Genomic DNA, 19,619 nt, shown 5'->3' on the forward strand with positions numbered 1-19,619 from the left:
GGTAAGTGCTATGGGCCATGATGGAGTCTGAAAAGGTGGGTTTTCAGGCTACGGCGGAAGATTGGGAGGGATGCGGCAGTTCTGACTGCAATGGGAAGTGCATTCCACAATTTTGGAGCCAGAAGGGAGAAGAGTTTGGGACGTGTGGAGCGTTGTCCCGGCGTTTTTAGTGAGGGGACTTCCAGTTTCCCTGCGTTGGCTGATCTGAGTGCGCGGGAGGGTTTGTAGGGTTCAATCATACTTGCAAGATATGGGGGAGCCATACCTTTGGTTGCTTTGAATGCCAGCATCAGAGTTTTGTATTCTGTGCGGGCAGCGACCGGGAGCCAGTGGAGGGAGCGGAGCAGGGGGGAGACATGTGAGAATTTTGGCTGGTTGAAGACCAAGCGAGCTGCTGCATTTTGGATCAGCTGGAGAGGCTTAAGTGCACATGCTGGTAGGCCAGTAAGGAGGGAGTTACAATAGTCAAGTTTTGACAAGACTGTTGTCTGGATTAGGAGCTGGGCTGATTCCTGGGTGAGGAACGGTCTAATTCGTCGTATGTTATAGAGTGTGAACCTACATGATCGAGTGACAGCTGTGATGTGAGCTTTGAACGAGAGCTGACTGTCCAGGACAACACCAAGATTCCTGGCTGTTGGGACAGACGTTACCAGGGCGTTGTCTACGGAAATAGTTAGCTCCCGCATAGGGCAGGACTTAGCTGGGAAGAAGAGAAGCTCAGTCTTATCTGGGTTCAGCTTGAGGTGGTTGGAGGACATCCACTGTGAGATGTCAGCCAGGCATGCAGTGATGCGCTCTTCCACCTGAGTGGCAGAGGGGGGGAAGGATAGGAACAGTTGTGTGTCATCGGCGTAGCAGTGATAGGATATATTGTGAGCAGAGATGATAGTGCCAAGGGATTTAGTGTACAGTGAGAAAAGGAGGGGACCAAGTACAGATCCCTGTGGGACCCCAGTTTGGAGGGTTCGGGGGGATGATAACAGACCTTTCCAGGAAACCCGGTAGGTCCGGTCAGTGAGGTAGGAGGAGAACCACTTTAGTGCCGTTCCACCGATGCCTAGCTCCGCTAGGGTGTCTAGGAGCAGCTGGTGGTTCACTGTGTCAAATGCTGCTGATAGGTCTAGGTGAATCAGTACTGCAGAGTGGGAAGCAGCTTGGGCAGCATGTAGTGCTTCTGTGACTGCCAGCAGGGCAGTTTCTGTGGAGTGGGCCTTCTTGAATCCGGACTGGTTGGGATCCAGCAGGTTGTTCTGTGAGAGATGGAGAGAGAGCTGGTTGGAGACGACACGTTCAATGGTTTTAGAAATAAATGAAAGGAGTGATACCGCTGCACTGCACAACAATGTATTTACGCTCCGACCAATATACGTCACATTTGGTCAGTGACACGGACAGACACACTGTTCTGTTCCAACGAAAAACATTCAACCCACTACCTAGCTCTCTTACTATTACTTGTGTGCGTGTCTCTGTGTGTTTGTGTTTGTGTGCACACGCACGCGCAAGCCACATACAAATAATTTGTCAAAAGCGGGTTACATTTGGTTGCCTATCCAATGTGACGTGTCCCGCGATGCATAAGGTAGGCAGGTCACACAATCAGATGACTAACCATAACAGACTACACAGTACCATGTCAGCAGCCACAGATGCACAGGACTCGCGCTGAAGCGGTCCTTGCTGTGTTGTTGACTACTAAATCATGCTACCAAAAAGGGGATTCAGTCATAACCATACTAAGGAGTTCCCAAAGCAGCTATGCCCAAACATGGGGTGTGTTGTCTAACATCAATGTCATCATGGCATCAATCACAAACAAATCACTCGGCTCAATTTACGGACCGGTATTGGTACTAAAGGGGCACATATGGCCATATACTAATGACATCAGGCATCTCGAATTATGCCCATAAAAGGGGCAAGCCAAGGAGATCTCAATTTATGGCCATATCAGTCGGATCGGGGGGAGATCGAGTGAGAGAGGGGGAGCTACCCGTCCAATGTCTGACTTTTGAAATTACGTCATATGGCAGTCAAGTCTATGGAATTTTAAAGTTTAGCAGTTAAACAAACATTGATGTCATGTGACAGCCACAGTGGGCGCCCCTCACTTCACACGAGTGTGGCACTGTCCATGTGACATGTACAGATTAGAATGCCTGCACAAATAGGCATTGTTAGGCATGTATGGTTTGTGTTTTATGTCAGACTAGAGCATATATAGATGTTACAGTTTAAGATGGGCCAGGCAGAGGTAGTCCGGAGATCTCAATGCCAGTTAACAGCCCCTGTGTGTAGCAATTTGGGAGATATTTAAATACAGCATTGCGAGACATACTGAAGACCTGTCGTCTAATTCTGCAGAGAAGCACCAGATTTTCATTGAAAGCAAATAGTTTATTCCTAAATACACATCAAATATGCCAGATCATTTGGGCAGTGATCAGAGGAAGGTCAAAGAAGAAAAGAAAACAGATGATGGACCTATCAGAACTTTGGATGAAGGAGAAATTGCCTTGTTGAAAACCTATGGCCAAAGCACATACTTCAGACAGATTAAACAAGTGGAAGATGACATTCAACTGTTGCTCAAAAACATCAACGAGATCCAAGGCATCAAGGAATCAGACACGGGCCTGGCTCCTCCAGCACTGTGGGACCTGCCGGCCGACAAACAGACACTTCAGAGTGAGCAGCCTCTGCATGTGGCAAGATGCACGATGATTATCAATCCAGACACGGAGGATGCAAAGTACATGATCAGTGTTAGACAGTTTGCCAAGTTTGTGGTGAGCCTGAGTGACCATGTCGCCCCTAACGACATCGAGGAAGGCATGAGAGTTGGCGTCGACAGAAACAAGTACCAGATCCACATTCCCCTTCCTCCCAAGATTGACCCAACTGTAACAATGATGCAGGTGGAGGAAAAACCCGACGTGACCTATAGCGACGTGGGCGGATGTAAAGAGCAGATCGAGAAGCTCAGAGAGGTGGTAGAGACTCCGTTGCTCCACCCTGAGAGATTTGTGAGTCTGGGCATCGAGCCCCCTAAGGGCGTGCTGCTCTTCGGACCCCCCGGCACGGGGAAGACCCTCTGTGCCCGAGCTGTGGCCAACCGCACCGACGCCTGCTTCATCCGAGTCATCGGTTCCGAGCTGGTGCAGAAGTATGTGGGGGAGGGAGCCAGAATGGTCCGCGAGCTCTTTGAGATGGCCAGGACCAAGAAGGCCTGCCTCATCTTCTTCGACGAAATCGACGCCATCGGAGGCGCTCGCTTCGACGACGGTGCCGGCGGGGACAACGAGGTCCAGCGCACCATGCTGGAGCTCATCAACCAGCTGGACGGCTTCGACCCGCGCGGCAACATCAAGGTGCTGATGGCCACCAACAGACCGGACACCCTGGACCCGGCCCTCGTTAGGCCCGGCCGTCTGGACCGAAAGATTGAGTTCGGCCTGCCGGACCTGGAGGGGCGCACGCACATCTTCAAGATTCACGCTCGCTCCATGAGCGTGGACAGAGACATCCGCTTTGAGCTGCTGGGTCGTCTCTGCCCCAACAGCACCGGCGCAGAGATCCGCAGTGTGTGCACAGAGGCCGGCATGTTTGCCATCCGCGCTCGCAGGAAGATCGCCACGGAGAAGGACTTCCTGGAGGCTGTGAACAAGGTCATCAAATCATATGCCAAGTTCAGTGCCACGTCTCTGTACATGACCTACAACTAAGATCCTCCGCTAGGCTTTGTATTTAGGTCAATTTAGATGAAGAACAATGACTGTCTTTTTTTGGTAATTCTTGATAACTCAAAAAGAATATGTTATGTTATCGTTCTTCACATCAAATAGGGTTGTATAATTTTGATGTTGCTCAGGTATATTAGGTATATTATAAAATTGTGTTATAGGTTATACGTTTACAGCACATAAAGAATAAATAAAAAGTCACATTTAGGATTTTGTGCGATCTTCTTGACAAGCACTACTGAAGCAGGACAGTGTCACATTGTGTCAGCAGTAGATTTGACGGAGTACATTTTTAGTATTCAACCTGATGACTGGATACAGTGACATGGTAGACACCACCACAATGGTTTAGTCCTCTCCTGACAACTTTGATTTTTTTTTCTGCTGCTCTTTTATGTTTGAGACATGTTACAATTGAGCTGTATTGTAGATGAGATCATCTATTCCCAAAGTATCAACGTATTGAATATTTAACAAAAAGATTCAAAACATCTCTAGGTCTCTAAGCTATTCCTGAAGGAGATTAACATTTTATGACGGTACTAAGAGAAGTTATGCCAGAGCTAGAGCTTGGCAATCCATTAAGAAAATAGTGTAAAATAGTAAATAAGTGACAATAACATAACTGATCTCTCTTAACACATTGTGTGCTGGGATATTCTCTCAGGCTGAGCTTGCTGGTGCTAGGGACTTTACATTGAAGGAAAAAAGATTTCAGGGCCCACAGCAAAATGTTCTCTTATAGCGAGAATCACACCGCATACATCAAAAGAAAGCCTAACTTGTCCACTTCAATTTTCTTTTAATAGCTATTCACAATTCACATTCTTTTTTTTGTGATTTATTTATTTTTATTTTAGTTCAATTTCCCATTCTGTACCGTAGGGTGGGGGAGTCAGACAGGGTGTGGGCGGTGCTGTTGTTGTCTACATGGCGAACAGGATCAAGAAGGCCACCATCAGACAGAAGAGCCCCATGGCCTCTGACAGGGCGAACCCCAGGATTGCGTACGAGAACAGCTGCTGTTTCAGCGACGGGTTCCTGGCGTAGCCGACGATGAGACTTCCAAACACTGTTCCGATCCCGGCTCCAGATCCGGCCACGCCCACTGTGGCCGCACCGGCGCCGATGAACTTGGCGGCCGTGTCGATGTCTCTGCACGCCGAACTGGTCTGGATGGAACGACTCTGCACCACAGACTGGCACTGGCTGACTGGCAGCGGGGCCTGCGTTCCCACTGTGGGTTCAGGTCTCTTGAAGACGGAAGTTGGCCGGGCCAGAACTCTGGAACCCAGGCCGCCACGGAGCACCGTAGGGGAACTGATGGACTTGGCGGCTGTGTTGATGTCTCTACAGACTGAACTGTTCTGGATGGAAGAAGGACTCATCAGCACAGACCGGCTGACTGGCATTGAGGCCTTCCTTTCCACCGTGGTGTGAGGACTGTTGTGGGTGGAGAATGAGACGGGCTGGGCCAGAACTCTGGACCCCCCACGGAGCACAGCAGGAGAGCTGATGAACCTGGTGCAGGCATACATGACTGGAACCTGAGAGACGGTACGGCACAGGAAGAATTCAACCAATAAATGCGTTTGTTCATTTTATGCTCACATAGAGTCCCTGATGTCATCGGTATATGCCCAAATTGCCCATATGTGGTTCTGGACAACCAGATCTCTATATATGGGCATAACGATCAGATCGGTGGTTCCATCCACCCGATTTAACAGACAAGACAAGACAGACAGGTCGGGAGTTATTAAACCGCAAACAGACAGACAGGTCGGGAGTTATTAAACCGAAAGTGGACGCTGTTCCCGTGTTACATTTGCTGCGCATATGGGATTAATTGTAACGGCATGCGCCATGAATGCAAAAAAATGCCATTAAACATATCGTTTTCAGCTTAAATCAATTATATTTCATTGAAGCAACTCTTTAACATTGTTTTCATACCATGGAGGTGATAAGAAAATGTATCAAACATAAGGGAATTATTAAATATTACCGGGTGTACCAGTTTGGGCATTTGAGTCAGTTCAATGGGAAAATACATTGATTACACAAAAAAGATAAAACGTTTGATTGATTGAGTTGTACAATGTTATACAACCCTAAACTGATTTAGAATACACTCTGTAATTGAAAGATAGCTGACTGAACATAATATTGGCCAATATGTCAAATATGTAAATATTCCATATAATGTTATGATATGACATGGCGTGTGTTACAATTGAACCACTTTGCAAGTCCTTCTTTGGCGTTGCTTACAGACCAGAATTAACGTGCATAGTGTCTGAAAACAATGCAATGCATGCAACATAAGCATGCAGACATCCATGTCGATTTTAGCTCATCAACATCAAAGAAAATATTTGTAGACCGCAGATACTCGAGGTGAAAATGTTTACGCATTTTGAGAAAAGCCAGTTTTCCATCAATAATTCCCAGTAGGTTGAAGGAAAACACTTGAAACTTCCTGGGAACGTAGAGTACGTTGCTGTACATATAATGCTGACGTGATGACATCATGATGGCATTGATCAATCAAGAGATAATGTGCAAGTTACAACCATGACGCGTTACAACTGTGGCGGCTCTCCCCTACAATATTTAGATCCGAGATGTAGTGAAGTAGAAGTAAAAGTATTGGAAATTTAAAATACTATAGGCACAGTACTTAAGTAAATGTACTTAGTTACTTTCCACCACCACTGCTACTACAGGAAGAGGCTGGGGATGGATTTGTTTTTATGTCCAGATACCCTGTCCAGGACAGGCTTCAGACACGCCTCCTGATGTAGGAGTTTAATCACTGACAAACTGGCAGTAGAGGTATCGAGCCCAGAGATGCTGAGCATGGAAGTGGGAGCGTTGGCGTGCTTAAGAGATCCTGCACCAAACCACATTTCTTGTGCACCCAGCCAGTTGGTCACAGAAGTATTTTAGCAATGTTTAACCTTTTGATTTAATTCAATGGGGCTCTGGTCGGGCTGGAACCTTGCCCAGGTTTGAAGTCACATGTCATAGATGTCACAAATGACTGACGTCATAGATGACTGACGTCATAGATCCTCGTTAGTGCCATGCTGTGCCACATGATTGACATGCTTCCTTTTCTTTTTATATGCTGTGATGAACAGAAGTGAAGTGTCACTCCTCTCTGTGTGTCATAACACATAGTCTGCCAGACAGAGAGGCACTCACTTGCTGGACTCATATTGCCCTTCAGGGCAGCCAACCCCTCACCCCTCACAACAACATTGTCCTTCAATGTCACTCAGCCTGCACACGGCCACTGGGACGGGTTGAGACACAGCTAGACGTTGTCCCCATCTCTCTCAGGGTGTTTAGTGTCTAATGCCTCTAATGCCAGCATGGCTGAAGGTGCAGATGGGGATGATCAAGAGATTCAGTTCTTGCGCACGGTAAGCAATGCAGAATTAACTTTTTCCTAACATGATGGCGATTGTTGCAATTAAATGAATGAATCACATTGTCGGATGAACGATTAATGTCCTCCCACAGGGGGTACTTTTTTTCTTGTGATGTTATATTGTGGTAAACTTGTCCATGTCACAGAGTACGAGAATAGTTTTTATAATATTGAATTGCAGCCTATGCCTGGAGAATAGGCGGACCCTTTTGCATTTGTCAGATAGACTATGAAGAATAGTGATAGACATGGACAGCTGGCTGGTTTGTCACCATTGTTACCTATTTATACACCGACTGGAGTGTATATTTCATGTTACTGTTTGGTTGTTGAGAAGACTACTATTACTGTAGTGCCAAGACACTGGGAACACTTGTTTTATTGTGAATATACTTAAATATGACACATGACTGTGTTGATTTTACATCAACATAGTTTGTATGACATGTATGTATCATGTATGGCCCTCATGGGTGAGTAAAATCCTGAGTGTACTTTATTGGACACTGAGTTAAATTATCATGCAGGGTTTTGTTGTGATAGGAACTTGCTGGATGGTTGCCAGTTTGAATCCCAAACAAACCAAAGGAATCTATGTGGGGAATGATTGGTCTTCCCTCCACTGAGACAAGCACAAACCATCTCTCTCAAGTGTTGCCAGAGAAGTCTGTACATGTGCAGTCAACTTTGCATTGATATTTTGCATTAATATATTTTTGAGGGGCGCTAGCCCCTCTTATATCCAGCTTTTAGTTTATCTGTATGTTCACAAACTTTGTCCAACACAAACATTAAAGTCCCATTGATATTGATAAAGAATGGAAAATGTTACGTCATAGTGTCTGAGCAAATTGACATATTGTCTATTTTACGTCATGATAGTTATGATATGATAAGAGTGCACCTCTCTTCACATGGGTGTGATTTCTTTAATTAAATTCACAGTGAGTAGCCTATGTATAAATCCCACTCGTGTGAAGTGAGGGGGAGGCTCTTATCCATCATACATCATACATCACATTCCGTGCTCAGCCAATCAAATCATCTCAAATTTGGTACACACAAACACACAAAGCTGGCCAATCAAATCATCAAAAAAACATGTTGGAGCAGTTGGCACTGCTTAAAAATGGAGGGATGTCCTCGGGCTGTCAGCGTGCACAAGAGATTTGACACTGATTGGTCCGGTGGTTTGTGAGATTAGTCCTGGACACAGACAGTGAGTCAGACCCAGGGGGGCAGTCAGACAGATATTTTGTGAAGCCTGAAACTCCTGAAAGTTCATATAATGGCCTGTTGTGGCGCTGTCATTGGACCCAGAAAAACCCATAGCCCCATAGAAGTCCATGTATTTGGGCCCAACTTCACCTAGACTGTATTACCTTAATAAACATGGTCATGAATACTTTCTGCTTCCAGTCACTAGTTTAAAGTCTCATTTCTAATGTCATAATATTCTTTTTGGAAAATTATGGTCCCATTTATTAAAAAAATGACCATAAGGCTTCATTTTACGTCCATGTTAGACCCGGGGAACGCTTTGTCCATATTTTTTTACAGTCTATGGTCAGACCTCTCTGCACTGCCTGCCTCTGAGGAGCCAAGGCATAAAAAGGTTGTATCATGTTTCATCCTGCATGGTGTCACACCCGTTGTCAGAGTGGTCATAATACCATAATACTATGTGCTATGACATCAGTACCTGGTGTCAGAGTACATGGAGGCCAGTCTCTGTATGTGTGACACACACACACACACACACACACACACACACACACACACACACACACACACACACACACACACACACACACACACACACACACACACACACATACACACACATACACACACATACTATAGATGCCAGCAGAGCAGAAGTGGGTACAGAAAAGAGTGCTGTAACATTTCTGTAACAGTGTAACATACCGTACTCCAAGACCTATTAATCTGAGACAGTTGAATCTAGATCATATTGATTTCGTCATGAGTCATTGTTAGATTTGCACGCTACTGCTTTCATATGATTGTTAGCTAATTTTGGGACGATTCTGCCTTTGTTGGTATGCTACTGCATTGAAGTTCTTCAACATGTCCTGGTTTTGTCATGATTGTCATAATTATGGTTATACAGTAATTAATATAAGAAAGAAGGCTCTTATCTATAGATTAGTAGGGGTCTAACGATATAGTAACTGTAAGTATATCTATATGTAAAGAGAAATATCGCATCGTATCGTTTGACTTTGTATAAATGTAAATGTATGTATTCTCTGTGGTCATATCAAGGCATGGGTTTGTCCATACTGCCAGAGAATCTAATCAGATAACTATTTATATATCCATAATAATAAATATTTCCCTTAAAAAACCTGCACTATCCACAAGGTTCACACATAGTTCATGCAATATCTTTCCTGCACCCCATCACTATCTCTTTTAATGCTCAGTTGGTATTGTATTTGTATTGTACAGGAGTTTAGAATAGAATAGAAATACTTTATTAATCCTCAAAGGGACATTAGTTGACTCTAAATCTAGAAGCGCACATATGCAAGCAATGTATGCTAGCTGGCTCTGGCTTCTTCTGTGGCTATTTCCACATATAGGTCAAACATTAGTCTGTATAACTTTACCTGTAAATGTGCAAGTTGTTACAGTATGATACAGTCTGACCACATTTAAGATATTTACTGCTTTAATCATATGAATGGCACAGCTGTACAGTAGTAGTACAGAATTATATTTTCTTTTATAGTTTTATTTGTATAGCGCTTTTGCAAACAAGGTTACAAATACAAAGTGAAGATAAAGTTTAATCCGCTCAATATAACTTGCCTGTCATGATGCATTGGCTCACAGCAAATCTATGATTCAAAAACATTACGTACTGTAGTCTAACCCTGAGAGGCGAGCTAGAATAAGCTTGTACAGTATGTCAAGCGTTATCAAGCAGCATTACACATGCATGTGGAGTGTGAAACATTTGATATACATGTGTGTACTGTGTATATGTATCACTCACCACTGAGACGTCCGAGATTGTGTCTGTTTATAGCCCCATGTCACAAATCTAAGACCGTTACCACACGCATACATGCATGCACGCGCACACACACATGCACACACGTGCATGCACACACACACACACACACACACACACACACACACACACACACACACACACACACACACACACACACACACACACACTCACTCACTGCCAATTCTCCCTAATCATAGGGTGAATGGAATGTTGTGAGTGAATTACTGTATCATTATCAGTCCAGCAGAGATGTATATCCAATCCAAGAAATATGTCAAGACCTTTTCACATTTATACAAGATATGGCAATTTTCTTTTTTTAAGTTACCTTTTGGCAAAAAAGCTGGGTTTGTAAGTAAAATAGTTACTATTATTTACTATAGGATAAGACTATTAAATGAAAATCAACTAACATTGTCATTATATAGCATTTCGGAATCCTACAGTACCTTTCATATTTTAATTGACTTAAGTTGACTTGGTTTAATAAATGCAAAGGCACACTGTAAAATGATACAATGATACACTATGCCACTTTGTATGAATAACATATAATTTTGTCCAATCTGTGTGGTAGTAGGTTAATACAATATAACTTATACAATTGGAGTGGTTGTATTTTCTCTCCCTGCTCTTCTATTGAGACATTTATATCGTGTCAAAGGTCATGTCTCACCTAGACATTGGATCTGACACAAATGTTGACCTGACGGTCAAGATTACATTTATCCCCTGAGCAAGCAGGCAGGCTCTATTAGCTCAATGGTTAACATTTCAGCACTTGAACCGGGTTCAATTCACTGGGTATAAGAGGAACGTTACATAGTGCAGCTTTTTAAGAAAGTACAACTAATGCAGAATGAACATGTATTACTTTCTCACCCAGAAGGAAAGTTGTAATGTCAAGATGTGGTCAAGACTGACCAGTTCACCCTGAACCTGGTACTGCGTTCTATATTTATTTGCAGGACGGGGATTAGCACGTTTTATGCTCTGCCCATTTGAAACACCTGTTTACTTCAGTCCATGATGGAACTCATTTAGAGTCGGACTATAAAAATATATAGTTTAAGAGATTCACAATGACATGCATGTTTTTGTAAGATTTTCCATTGACACGATCATTGTAAAGGTTTTGGTATGGCATGTGGTTATGGAGTATTTAGCATTGCTAGTTGCTAACCACACAGAGTGCACACTCAAACACTCACTTAATCCTTAATCCTTCTTTGACGGCATGGGGTCCCCCAGGGGTCTATACTTGGCTCCCTCCTTATTTCCCCTCAGCTCCAAATCTCTTCACCGAAAATAGGCGAGCTGCAAGCTCACACCACGTTGCAATGGGACTCGTGAGCTTGTAGATCGTCTATTTTTGTGAAATGTTAACCTATTATGACGTGCCCAGAATAGGGGAGCTTGGGTTCAAATGGTCAAGGGTTCAGTGTTTTGTTCAAGGACTCTTAAGGCAGGATATAGCAGCTGACTTGAATTGACTTGAATCTATTCTGTAATGTTTCCTTAATGGGATGGGATGGTCTCACCAATGACTTGGCACAACCAGGCACTCTTTTGGCCCAATCAACACCCTGTATTCTGCATCCCAACAACTCTTTATTTATCTGCCAGGACCTAAATGAGTTCTCGTTGGTGGAAAAAAGTACTCCCATTCTTTTTTTTCATTTTCTTTCAAAGATAAATTTTTTGGGCTTTTTTTGCCTTTATTTGACAGATGATAGTAGGTAGACAGGAAAGGGGGAGAGAGATGGGGGACGGCCCACAGCAAAGTTCGTCGGAATTTAACCCAAGCTCCCTTATTCTGATCTCGAACCCACGACACGCTGTAAAGCTGGCTTAGCAGCCAAGGTGCCTGGACTGCACTGAGCCACGGCCCAGGCCTACTCGCATTCTTTACTTAAGTAAAAGTATCAATACTGCAAGAAATACTCTGTTACAAGTAAAAGTCCGGAATTCAAAATTTGTGAATGTACAAACTACAAAGTATTGGCATCAAAACCTGTACGTGCCCGTCGGCCACCGGCCTACTTGAGAACGATGCAACTTGGGAACATAATAATACCCGTTGTCAACTTGTCATAGCACCCGTCTGTCTGTGTCCCACATGGAGATCTCTGTATCTGCCTGTCTGCCTGTGTCTGAAGAGGGCAAACTGGTTAAGTAATCAGGTTGGCAGGTGTGGGGTTGCCATGGCAATCAATTGGCTGAGACAGAGGCTGGAAATTGCACAGGTGAGGGGACTTGGCCTCATTAGGCCCACTGGCAGAGCCTGACCAGAGCCTTTTGTGGTGGTTCTGGTCTTCTGGAGAACCGTGGGTCCGACCAACTCGATACCCGGCACTGCACTCCCTGCGGGGATGTGGAACGCGTGTTTCGAATTTGACAACCGTACACACACGCACACAGACAGACACACACACAGAGACTTGGTGCATTCATAGTTGGATGCAGAATGTCCCATTCTTAGAAGATTCTTAGAAGATATCACATCTACCAGCTCATAATGAGTCACATCACGACAGATAGGGTATAGGGTTGAAGGGTTTAGTGTATGTTTTGTAATAATAATCAAAATCTATAAAGTAACTATAGTAACTAAAGTTTTCACATAAATGTAGTAGATTAAAAGTACAATATTTGGATCCGAGATATAGTGGAATAGAAATAAAAGTATTGGAAATTGTAAATACTCGACTAAAGTACAAATACCTGTACTTAGGTACAGTACTTTAGTAAATGTACTTAGTTACTTTCCACCACTGCTGGCTGTCCTCCACCAGTTGACCTTGAAAAGTGATTCCCACTCCTGCTTGTAAAGAAATATAGCTGGCAATTGTCCTGTTCCTGTCCCACTGCCGTGTCTCTCCACACATTCATACTGTACCACTTGCCAACTTTTCATGAGGTCATAGATTTTTGCATAAATAAGTGGACTATTATTATACAGTTATTATTGTGGTTTATTTTTGAGGGGTGCTAGCTTTCGGAATTACGTCATATTGCAGCCAAGTTTACGGACTTTTAATGTTTGTTTAGAGCACATTTAACAAATATACAGTAGCAGCCAAGTCTATGGACTTTTAATGTTTGTTTAGAGCACTTGAAACAAACATTAGCAGGCACCCTTCACTGTCCAATTGTACAGATTTGGCACACAATCTCTGAGGATTTTACCGTATATTTTCACAAAGCTCCAACTACGAGGGCAGCTTCATATACACATCCGTGACACCCGAGTACGAGCCAACGATGTGAAGTAGTACCCGTAATGCACATTCGATTATTTTATGAAGTAGCACCCTGCTTACATTTATAACAGTACCTACCCCGTGAGAATTTTAAGCCGGGTCCTCAAATATGTTTCAGAAGTAAACTCACTGAATACGGCGCCACTGCACTCAGTTGATGAAGATGAGTGAAGTCTATTCAACAAGAGATTTGAGAACTAAATTCCCTACATCAGCAATCTGAGTAATTGCATTATGGAAGCTGGCAACGACGCCCAGTGTTTCTAGGCCGCCTTGATCTCAAATATCTGGTGCTTTCCGGAGGGGAATGTGTGAACAGCAGGTGCAGAGGCCTGAAATAGGGGGTGGCTGGTTAGTCAGGGGCAGAGGGGTGAGAGATTACTGTGAGGGTAGTGAGTGGCACAGAGATGCAACAAAGAATAGATGGAGGAATGAGAGCTGTTAAGCGAGAAGGAGCAGCTGCTTGTTCTCATACAATGTCCATGGAAATGTATCAAGACACTGACTCCATGCAACGCTGCACTGCAGCACAGTGCTGCCTATGGAATCTCTGATTGTTGTCTCCTCATAATGAAGTTGATGAACTTGAAGTCGTCTTTTGTGCACACACCACACCACACCACACCCCAGGCTGGACTGGGCTGAAACCTAAACTTTCTATGCAACATTTTGAAATGTTTTACATTTTACATTTTGTAACTTAAATCATACACATGCAAGTACAATAACCCAAGCTGGGTACCCTTTTATTTTCATATACACAGTAAACAGTATGCTGTTTTTCTCCGCAGGTGTTCAGATATTTTCTTATGCAATGTACAGTATTGCATACAGTGCCAAATACCCCCAAAACAAAACATGCAGGCTAATACAGTTTTTAGATATTGCTGTTAGATATTGCTCTGTTCTTAAATGCAAGTCTCTGCATGAAAATGCAGAAAACCTGTGTTTGTTCCTCATTATAATTTACAAACTGAGGTTTGCCCCAATATCAACAAGTCCATGTCCTTTACATACTATATGTAAATATACTGTACTTAGATTATTTATTTCTGTTTTCTGTGTTGAAAATAAACCCATTCACATGAACTCTTTTTATTGTTCTATTTGTAGAATGACCAGGTTGTGCTCCAATGCACTGCGTCCATTTTAAAAGAACAGATCAAGCTATGTCTGTCCTGCGAGGGCTTTGGGAATCGCCTCTGTTTCCTGGAGACAACCTCCAATGCTCAGGTACGGCAATGATACCATACAGGACTGGTACAGGAGCCTTAATACTGCTACTGCTATTCCACACTACTACAGTAACTACTGTACCCCTGCAGGCTACCCGATCCAAACATTGTGGATAGAAATAACTAGAGCTGGGACTTTAACTGATTCATTTTGATTAATTAATTACAAAGGATACTAGAAAGGTGCAATTCTGGGAAATTGCACTGTTCTTGATTAATTCTGTCTGTCCATTTGTATTACATAATATTGTGATGTCACTCCTGTCTGATTGGACATTATATTGTCCAAACAGAAAATTGACCTTTGGGGTCACAGATACAAAACAGTTTTACTTTAGGTGACATAAAAGACCTAGAACAATAGTGTGTTGCCTACAGCAACCACACTACTAACACGATCAAAACAAATCTCACTGGATGAGATTCAGGTGTACCGATCATACCGGTGCACCAATCAACAGACAACAAACCCCAGTGCATGTAATGGAATAAGGAGCCGAGCAGACCGCTTTGCTTGGCCCAGTGGGTGAGACATTTTGATTTAAAAAAATCACTCATTGATTCTCTCGTATAAAACCATCTGTTTCAATAATAAAAAAGGTCAAATATTTCTATACGATTAAAAATGTGATTAATTCGGATGAATTAATTACAAAACTCTAAATATTTCGATTTTCTTTTAATCAAGTCTTAGCCCTAGAAATAACCAGTATTATTGTTCCACAAAACTAAAATAGTTCATTATTGTTTTTATTTAATTTGTCATTTGGGTGCATTGTAGAATGTTCCTCCAGACTTGGCTATCTGTTGCTTCATCCTGGAGCAGTCTCTGTCCGTGCGGGCGTTACAGGAGATGCTGTCCAACACGTCCGTGGATGAGGTAAGAGACAGGCAAAAAGGTACCCTGGGGAATCATCAGTGTTCATTTGACTCTCAGTTACAAATGGATTAACTATAACTAAGGATTTTACTGTGTAGATTTTACTTTCAGAAAACTGGCTTCAAAGTATATCTCCCATCCAACCAAAGTAGATCATATGCTGTTTTTTTGTTTTGTTTTGATTTGTTTGTTTGGAATTTTAACCTTATTCATGGCCTTTATTGAAATTGTGGCTAATACTGTTTGTCTTTGTACAGGCATCTGTATTAATGTAGTATTAACCAAATAAGAGATGAAATGCCATTATTTCTTCTTATTCTTCAACTTAACTTTCCCTTGTTTCCTCCATGACTCCACACACAACACGCCCTCACTCTTCCACCTGCTGACAGGCTGTTGATTTGGACAAATGGGTATGTGTTCTCACTCTTACTGGGACACACTGTGTCATCGCAACAGCAAAACATGAATTGATTATTATTCAATATAACTCTCTCTCCTGCTCTGCCAGTCATCACAGGGAGGAGGCAGTCGCACGCTGCTGTATGGCCATGCCATCCTGCTGAAACATACCCACTCCAGCATGGTAAGCGCACATCGTATTTATTGAGTGCCCAACACTCCCTGCTCACTGGTGCTGCCCCAGCCCGTAGAGTGGAGTACACATCATCCACATTATGGCTCCTACACCCCCATTGACCATGGGTGATAATAGACCTCAAATCTGTCTTTATTTATGTAATAATAAGGACATTCATCACTAGACCTCGATTCAATATTTTGATTTAGATATTCATTTTAGCTGCCTCGCCCCCTTCCTATCCAAACCCATTGTACCTTCAAACTCCTTTTTAACCATGTTAGATTAGATTCATCACTCCTTTTTAACCATGTTAGATTAGATTAATCAAACTCCTTTTTAACCATGTTAGATTAGGTTCATCACTCCTTTTTAACCATGTTAGATTAGATTAATCAAACTCCTTTTTAACCATGTTAGATTAGATTAATCAAACTCCTTTTTAACCATGTTAGATTAGATTCATCAAAAACATCCATCCTTTTTTTCTGGTGACTGATACTTCCCTCCTGATACGTGAGGTGTTTTTTTGTTAATTCTTTCATTTATTTGAAATAATTCTTTTTATGGAGCCTTGTTCTTTCCGTGATGCTAAACATCCAAAATAATTATAAAAAAATTAATGGAAAAAGTAATTAAAGTATGAGTCACCAGAAAAAAATGACTGTTTTGGTGTTTTTGATGAAGCTAACATGGTTAAAATGGAGAATGAAGTTACAATGGGTTCGTATAGGAAGGGGGCGGGGCAGCTCAAATGAATATCGAGTATCTAAATACTGAATCGAACAACTTAAAACATGTCTGGGGTGTTCACATAAGCCTGAGTAGACGATGAAATTACCAAAGTTTTTTTTTAAATGAAATATCCCTTTAATATTACCAGTGGTTCAGTTGATGCCATTGTCACTACAGTACAGTATGTGCTCTCATTCTACTACAGTATCTGTGCTGTCTGACCACCTCACGCTCACTGACAGACAAGTTGGCTTTTGATGTGGGCTTGCAGGAAGACTCTACAGGTCAGTACAGTATGCACTGCAGAATCTGTCCCTCAACAGCGTTGCACGCATAAATGCTAAAAATATCTACGTACAAGCTCACAACATGTTGTGATGTGACATGACGTTGTGAGCTTATAGATCAACTATTTTGCAAGGCCGCTGCAAAACCGCAGGTCTGTTGCACCACATCCGACATTCAGTCAGAAGAATGTATGTCGTAGCTGTATTTCTTTAATAGTTTGTATTGCGAGATACAAAGAGTCTGTATATGTACTGTGTAGAGCAGGGTCCCCCAATTAGCGGCCCGCGGGCCATCTGCGGCCAGCGGAGTGCCCCCTTTTTTTTGGGTGGGGGTCCCAGATATAAATGGCATTAAATGGGGGTCAGTAGCCTCTGCATGTCAAACTGGAAATTAATTTTCAGGGCAAGACCTCGACCTTGCGCATGCCGACTCGGCCCCCAGCCTGGTACCCTAGTCAAAATATGGCCCTTGAGGAAAATGAATTGGGGAACCCTGGTGTAGAGCCTATTCAGCCTTGTCTACAATATCTGAGAAAGAATAAGCTGTCTATTGCTGTTGATAGTGGAGGACAAATAGTATTTACTGCCTATTCTAAGTGAAACATAAACAAGGTGCTGTAGGCATTGTAATAGTATGCGTCTTCTTCAGGGGAGGCATGTTGGTGGACCATCCATCCAGCTTCCAAGCAGAGGTCGGAGGGAGAGAAGGTCAGGGTGGGAGATGACCTCATTCTCGTCAGCGTGTCCTCCGAGAGATATCTGGTAACTTCAAGCTGGATATTTCACCAAAACGAAACACAGTTCACCTGTTGTGTCTTGCAGATGTGTTGATGCTGGAAATGTAACTTTTATTTAGTACAGCGTTAGTACAGGTGTCAAGTTGGTTTCAAGTTCGATCTTTTGCTGAGTTCAGGCGGCCTGAACATCTAGTTTTCCAAAAAGTGTTAAAAGAATTCTAGGTTTTTGAATTTTTTAAAAATGTAAAATGTTGTAGGGATGCACCGATCCGGCTTTTTGGCATTCGATACCGATTTCGATACATGGGGGTCCAGTATCTGCCGATACAGAGTACCGATCCGATACCCCCCACAAAGAAACGTAATAACCTATTAAGCTGTATGCCTCACTGTGTGGAGTCTGGAATCATTATTTTGTGTAAGGCAACATCAAGGCTTGACTTAAACATTACTTTCCCAACTTTGTAAAACAAAATGTAACAAACACAGATATAAATGCACTGAATTATTTATTAAATAACTGTGCAACAATTAGACCAGGTTAATGTGTGCGCAGGCTAGCCTGGCTGCATTCCACATGTTATTCTGTCAATACTACACTGCTGTGTCACAGAGGAGATAGAGTTGTTTTCATACTGTAATTACACATAATTATCGGATCGGATCGGATCGGATAATGGATCGGCCACCGATCCGATACCCGATCTAGAATTTTAGCCTGGATCGGCGCCGATCTCCGATACGAGTATCGGATCGGTGCATCCCTAAAATGTTGTAGGAGCATATATGAGCATATATGTCCCAATTTAAATAGGGTTGCTGGAGTGAATGTGGTTATCAACTCGGACAGTTAAAAACCAAGTACCAAGTGAACTCCTGGTACCGAAGAGGAAATGCGTCCTGGAAAACCCTTCACGCTGTAGGCTGATATAATACAGAGTGCATGTTGGATACAGATTGTGATTGATTGATTCTCCATTGTCCAGCATCTTTCCTATGCCAGCGGGGACCTCATGGTGGACGCATCCTTCATGCAGACACTGTGGACTATGAGCCCTGTGATGTCTGGCTGTGAGGTGGCTGAAGGTACACACATGATTCCCCTTTACTCCCCTTTGCATTCAGTTATTTTCATGGCAAATAATATACTGTACATACATAAATAGTATATTTTATATCATAAAATCACCGGGATACTGCGTGGGCCATACAGGCTTAAAGTTGGTTCCTTGTACCGGACAATTTTCATTTCAATGCATAAAAAAAACAAAATTACACCTGTGTGAAGTGAGCGGTGCAACTGTACCGTGTGGGGGTCCCGGGAACATCCAGACCCCCACGAACTCACCCAGGAGGGCAGCCCGGTTCCGGCGAGCCTTCTCGCGTCCGAAACGGTCGAGAAATTACAGAGTTACTGTCTTGCAGCTTTCCGTGCTCGGACAGACACAGGGACATACATACACACATTGCTACGTAATGGAGCGGTTAGGCACCTCTCAAAAATTACGGGGCCATGAAGTTCACCGTGTTGGATTACCTATTTTAAGCAAAGATTTTCATATCATACTGAAATGAATAGAATCCAATGGCTTGCTAATTTTTTTTACAAACCACGATATGCTTTGGAAAAATGGTCTCCAGTAATGTCAGATATACAGTGACTCAGTCAAT

At 42.9% G+C, this 19,619-nt stretch overlaps 3 protein-coding genes across 7 annotated transcripts in view; 2 read left to right on the forward strand and 1 right to left on the reverse strand.

The window, feature by feature from the left end:
- Positions 1–2,423: 2,423 nt before the first annotated feature.
- On the forward strand, positions 2,424–3,728 carry LOC310864973 (26S proteasome regulatory subunit 7-like; the record flags this gene model as incomplete). Its single annotated transcript, XM_083773886.1, has 1 exon — positions 2,424–3,728. One exon carries the CDS (start codon positions 2,424–2,426, stop codon positions 3,726–3,728), a length of 1,305 nt encoding a protein of 434 aa, XP_083630012.1.
- A 944-nt stretch (positions 3,729–4,672) lies between these two features.
- On the reverse strand, positions 4,673–5,192 carry LOC310857330 (ATP synthase F(0) complex subunit C2, mitochondrial-like; the record flags this gene model as incomplete). The annotated part of the gene is made up of 1 exon (XM_083762952.1): positions 4,673–5,192. The coding sequence occupies exon 1, from the start codon at positions 5,156–5,158 to the stop codon at positions 4,673–4,675; it is 486 nt and encodes a 161-aa protein (XP_083619078.1). The 5' UTR covers positions 5,159–5,192.
- Positions 5,193–7,029: 1,837 nt separating this feature from the next.
- The window catches only part of LOC310874532 (ryanodine receptor 1-like), a 125,325-nt gene continuing 112,735 nt past the window's right edge, over positions 7,030–19,619 (forward strand). For all 5 annotated transcript variants that reach the window (XM_083787381.1, XM_083787382.1, XM_083787385.1 and 2 more), the window contains exons 1-8: positions 7,030–7,177; positions 14,608–14,727; positions 15,511–15,609; positions 16,002–16,022; positions 16,121–16,195; positions 17,130–17,208; positions 17,861–17,973; positions 18,935–19,034. In XM_083787381.1, coding sequence (XP_083643507.1) covers positions 7,127–7,177; positions 14,608–14,727; positions 15,511–15,609; positions 16,002–16,022; positions 16,121–16,195; positions 17,130–17,208; positions 17,861–17,973; positions 18,935–19,034 — 658 coding nt within the window. In that variant the 5' untranslated portion in view covers positions 7,030–7,126. The remainder of the gene's footprint in view (positions 7,178–14,607; positions 14,728–15,510; positions 15,610–16,001; positions 16,023–16,120; positions 16,196–17,129; positions 17,209–17,860; positions 17,974–18,934; positions 19,035–19,619) is intronic.

This window comes from Protomyctophum parallelum (assembly GCF_964188405.1).
Source record: "Protomyctophum parallelum genome assembly, chromosome: 1".
Taxonomy (NCBI): domain Eukaryota; kingdom Metazoa; phylum Chordata; class Actinopteri; order Myctophiformes; family Myctophidae; genus Protomyctophum; species Protomyctophum parallelum.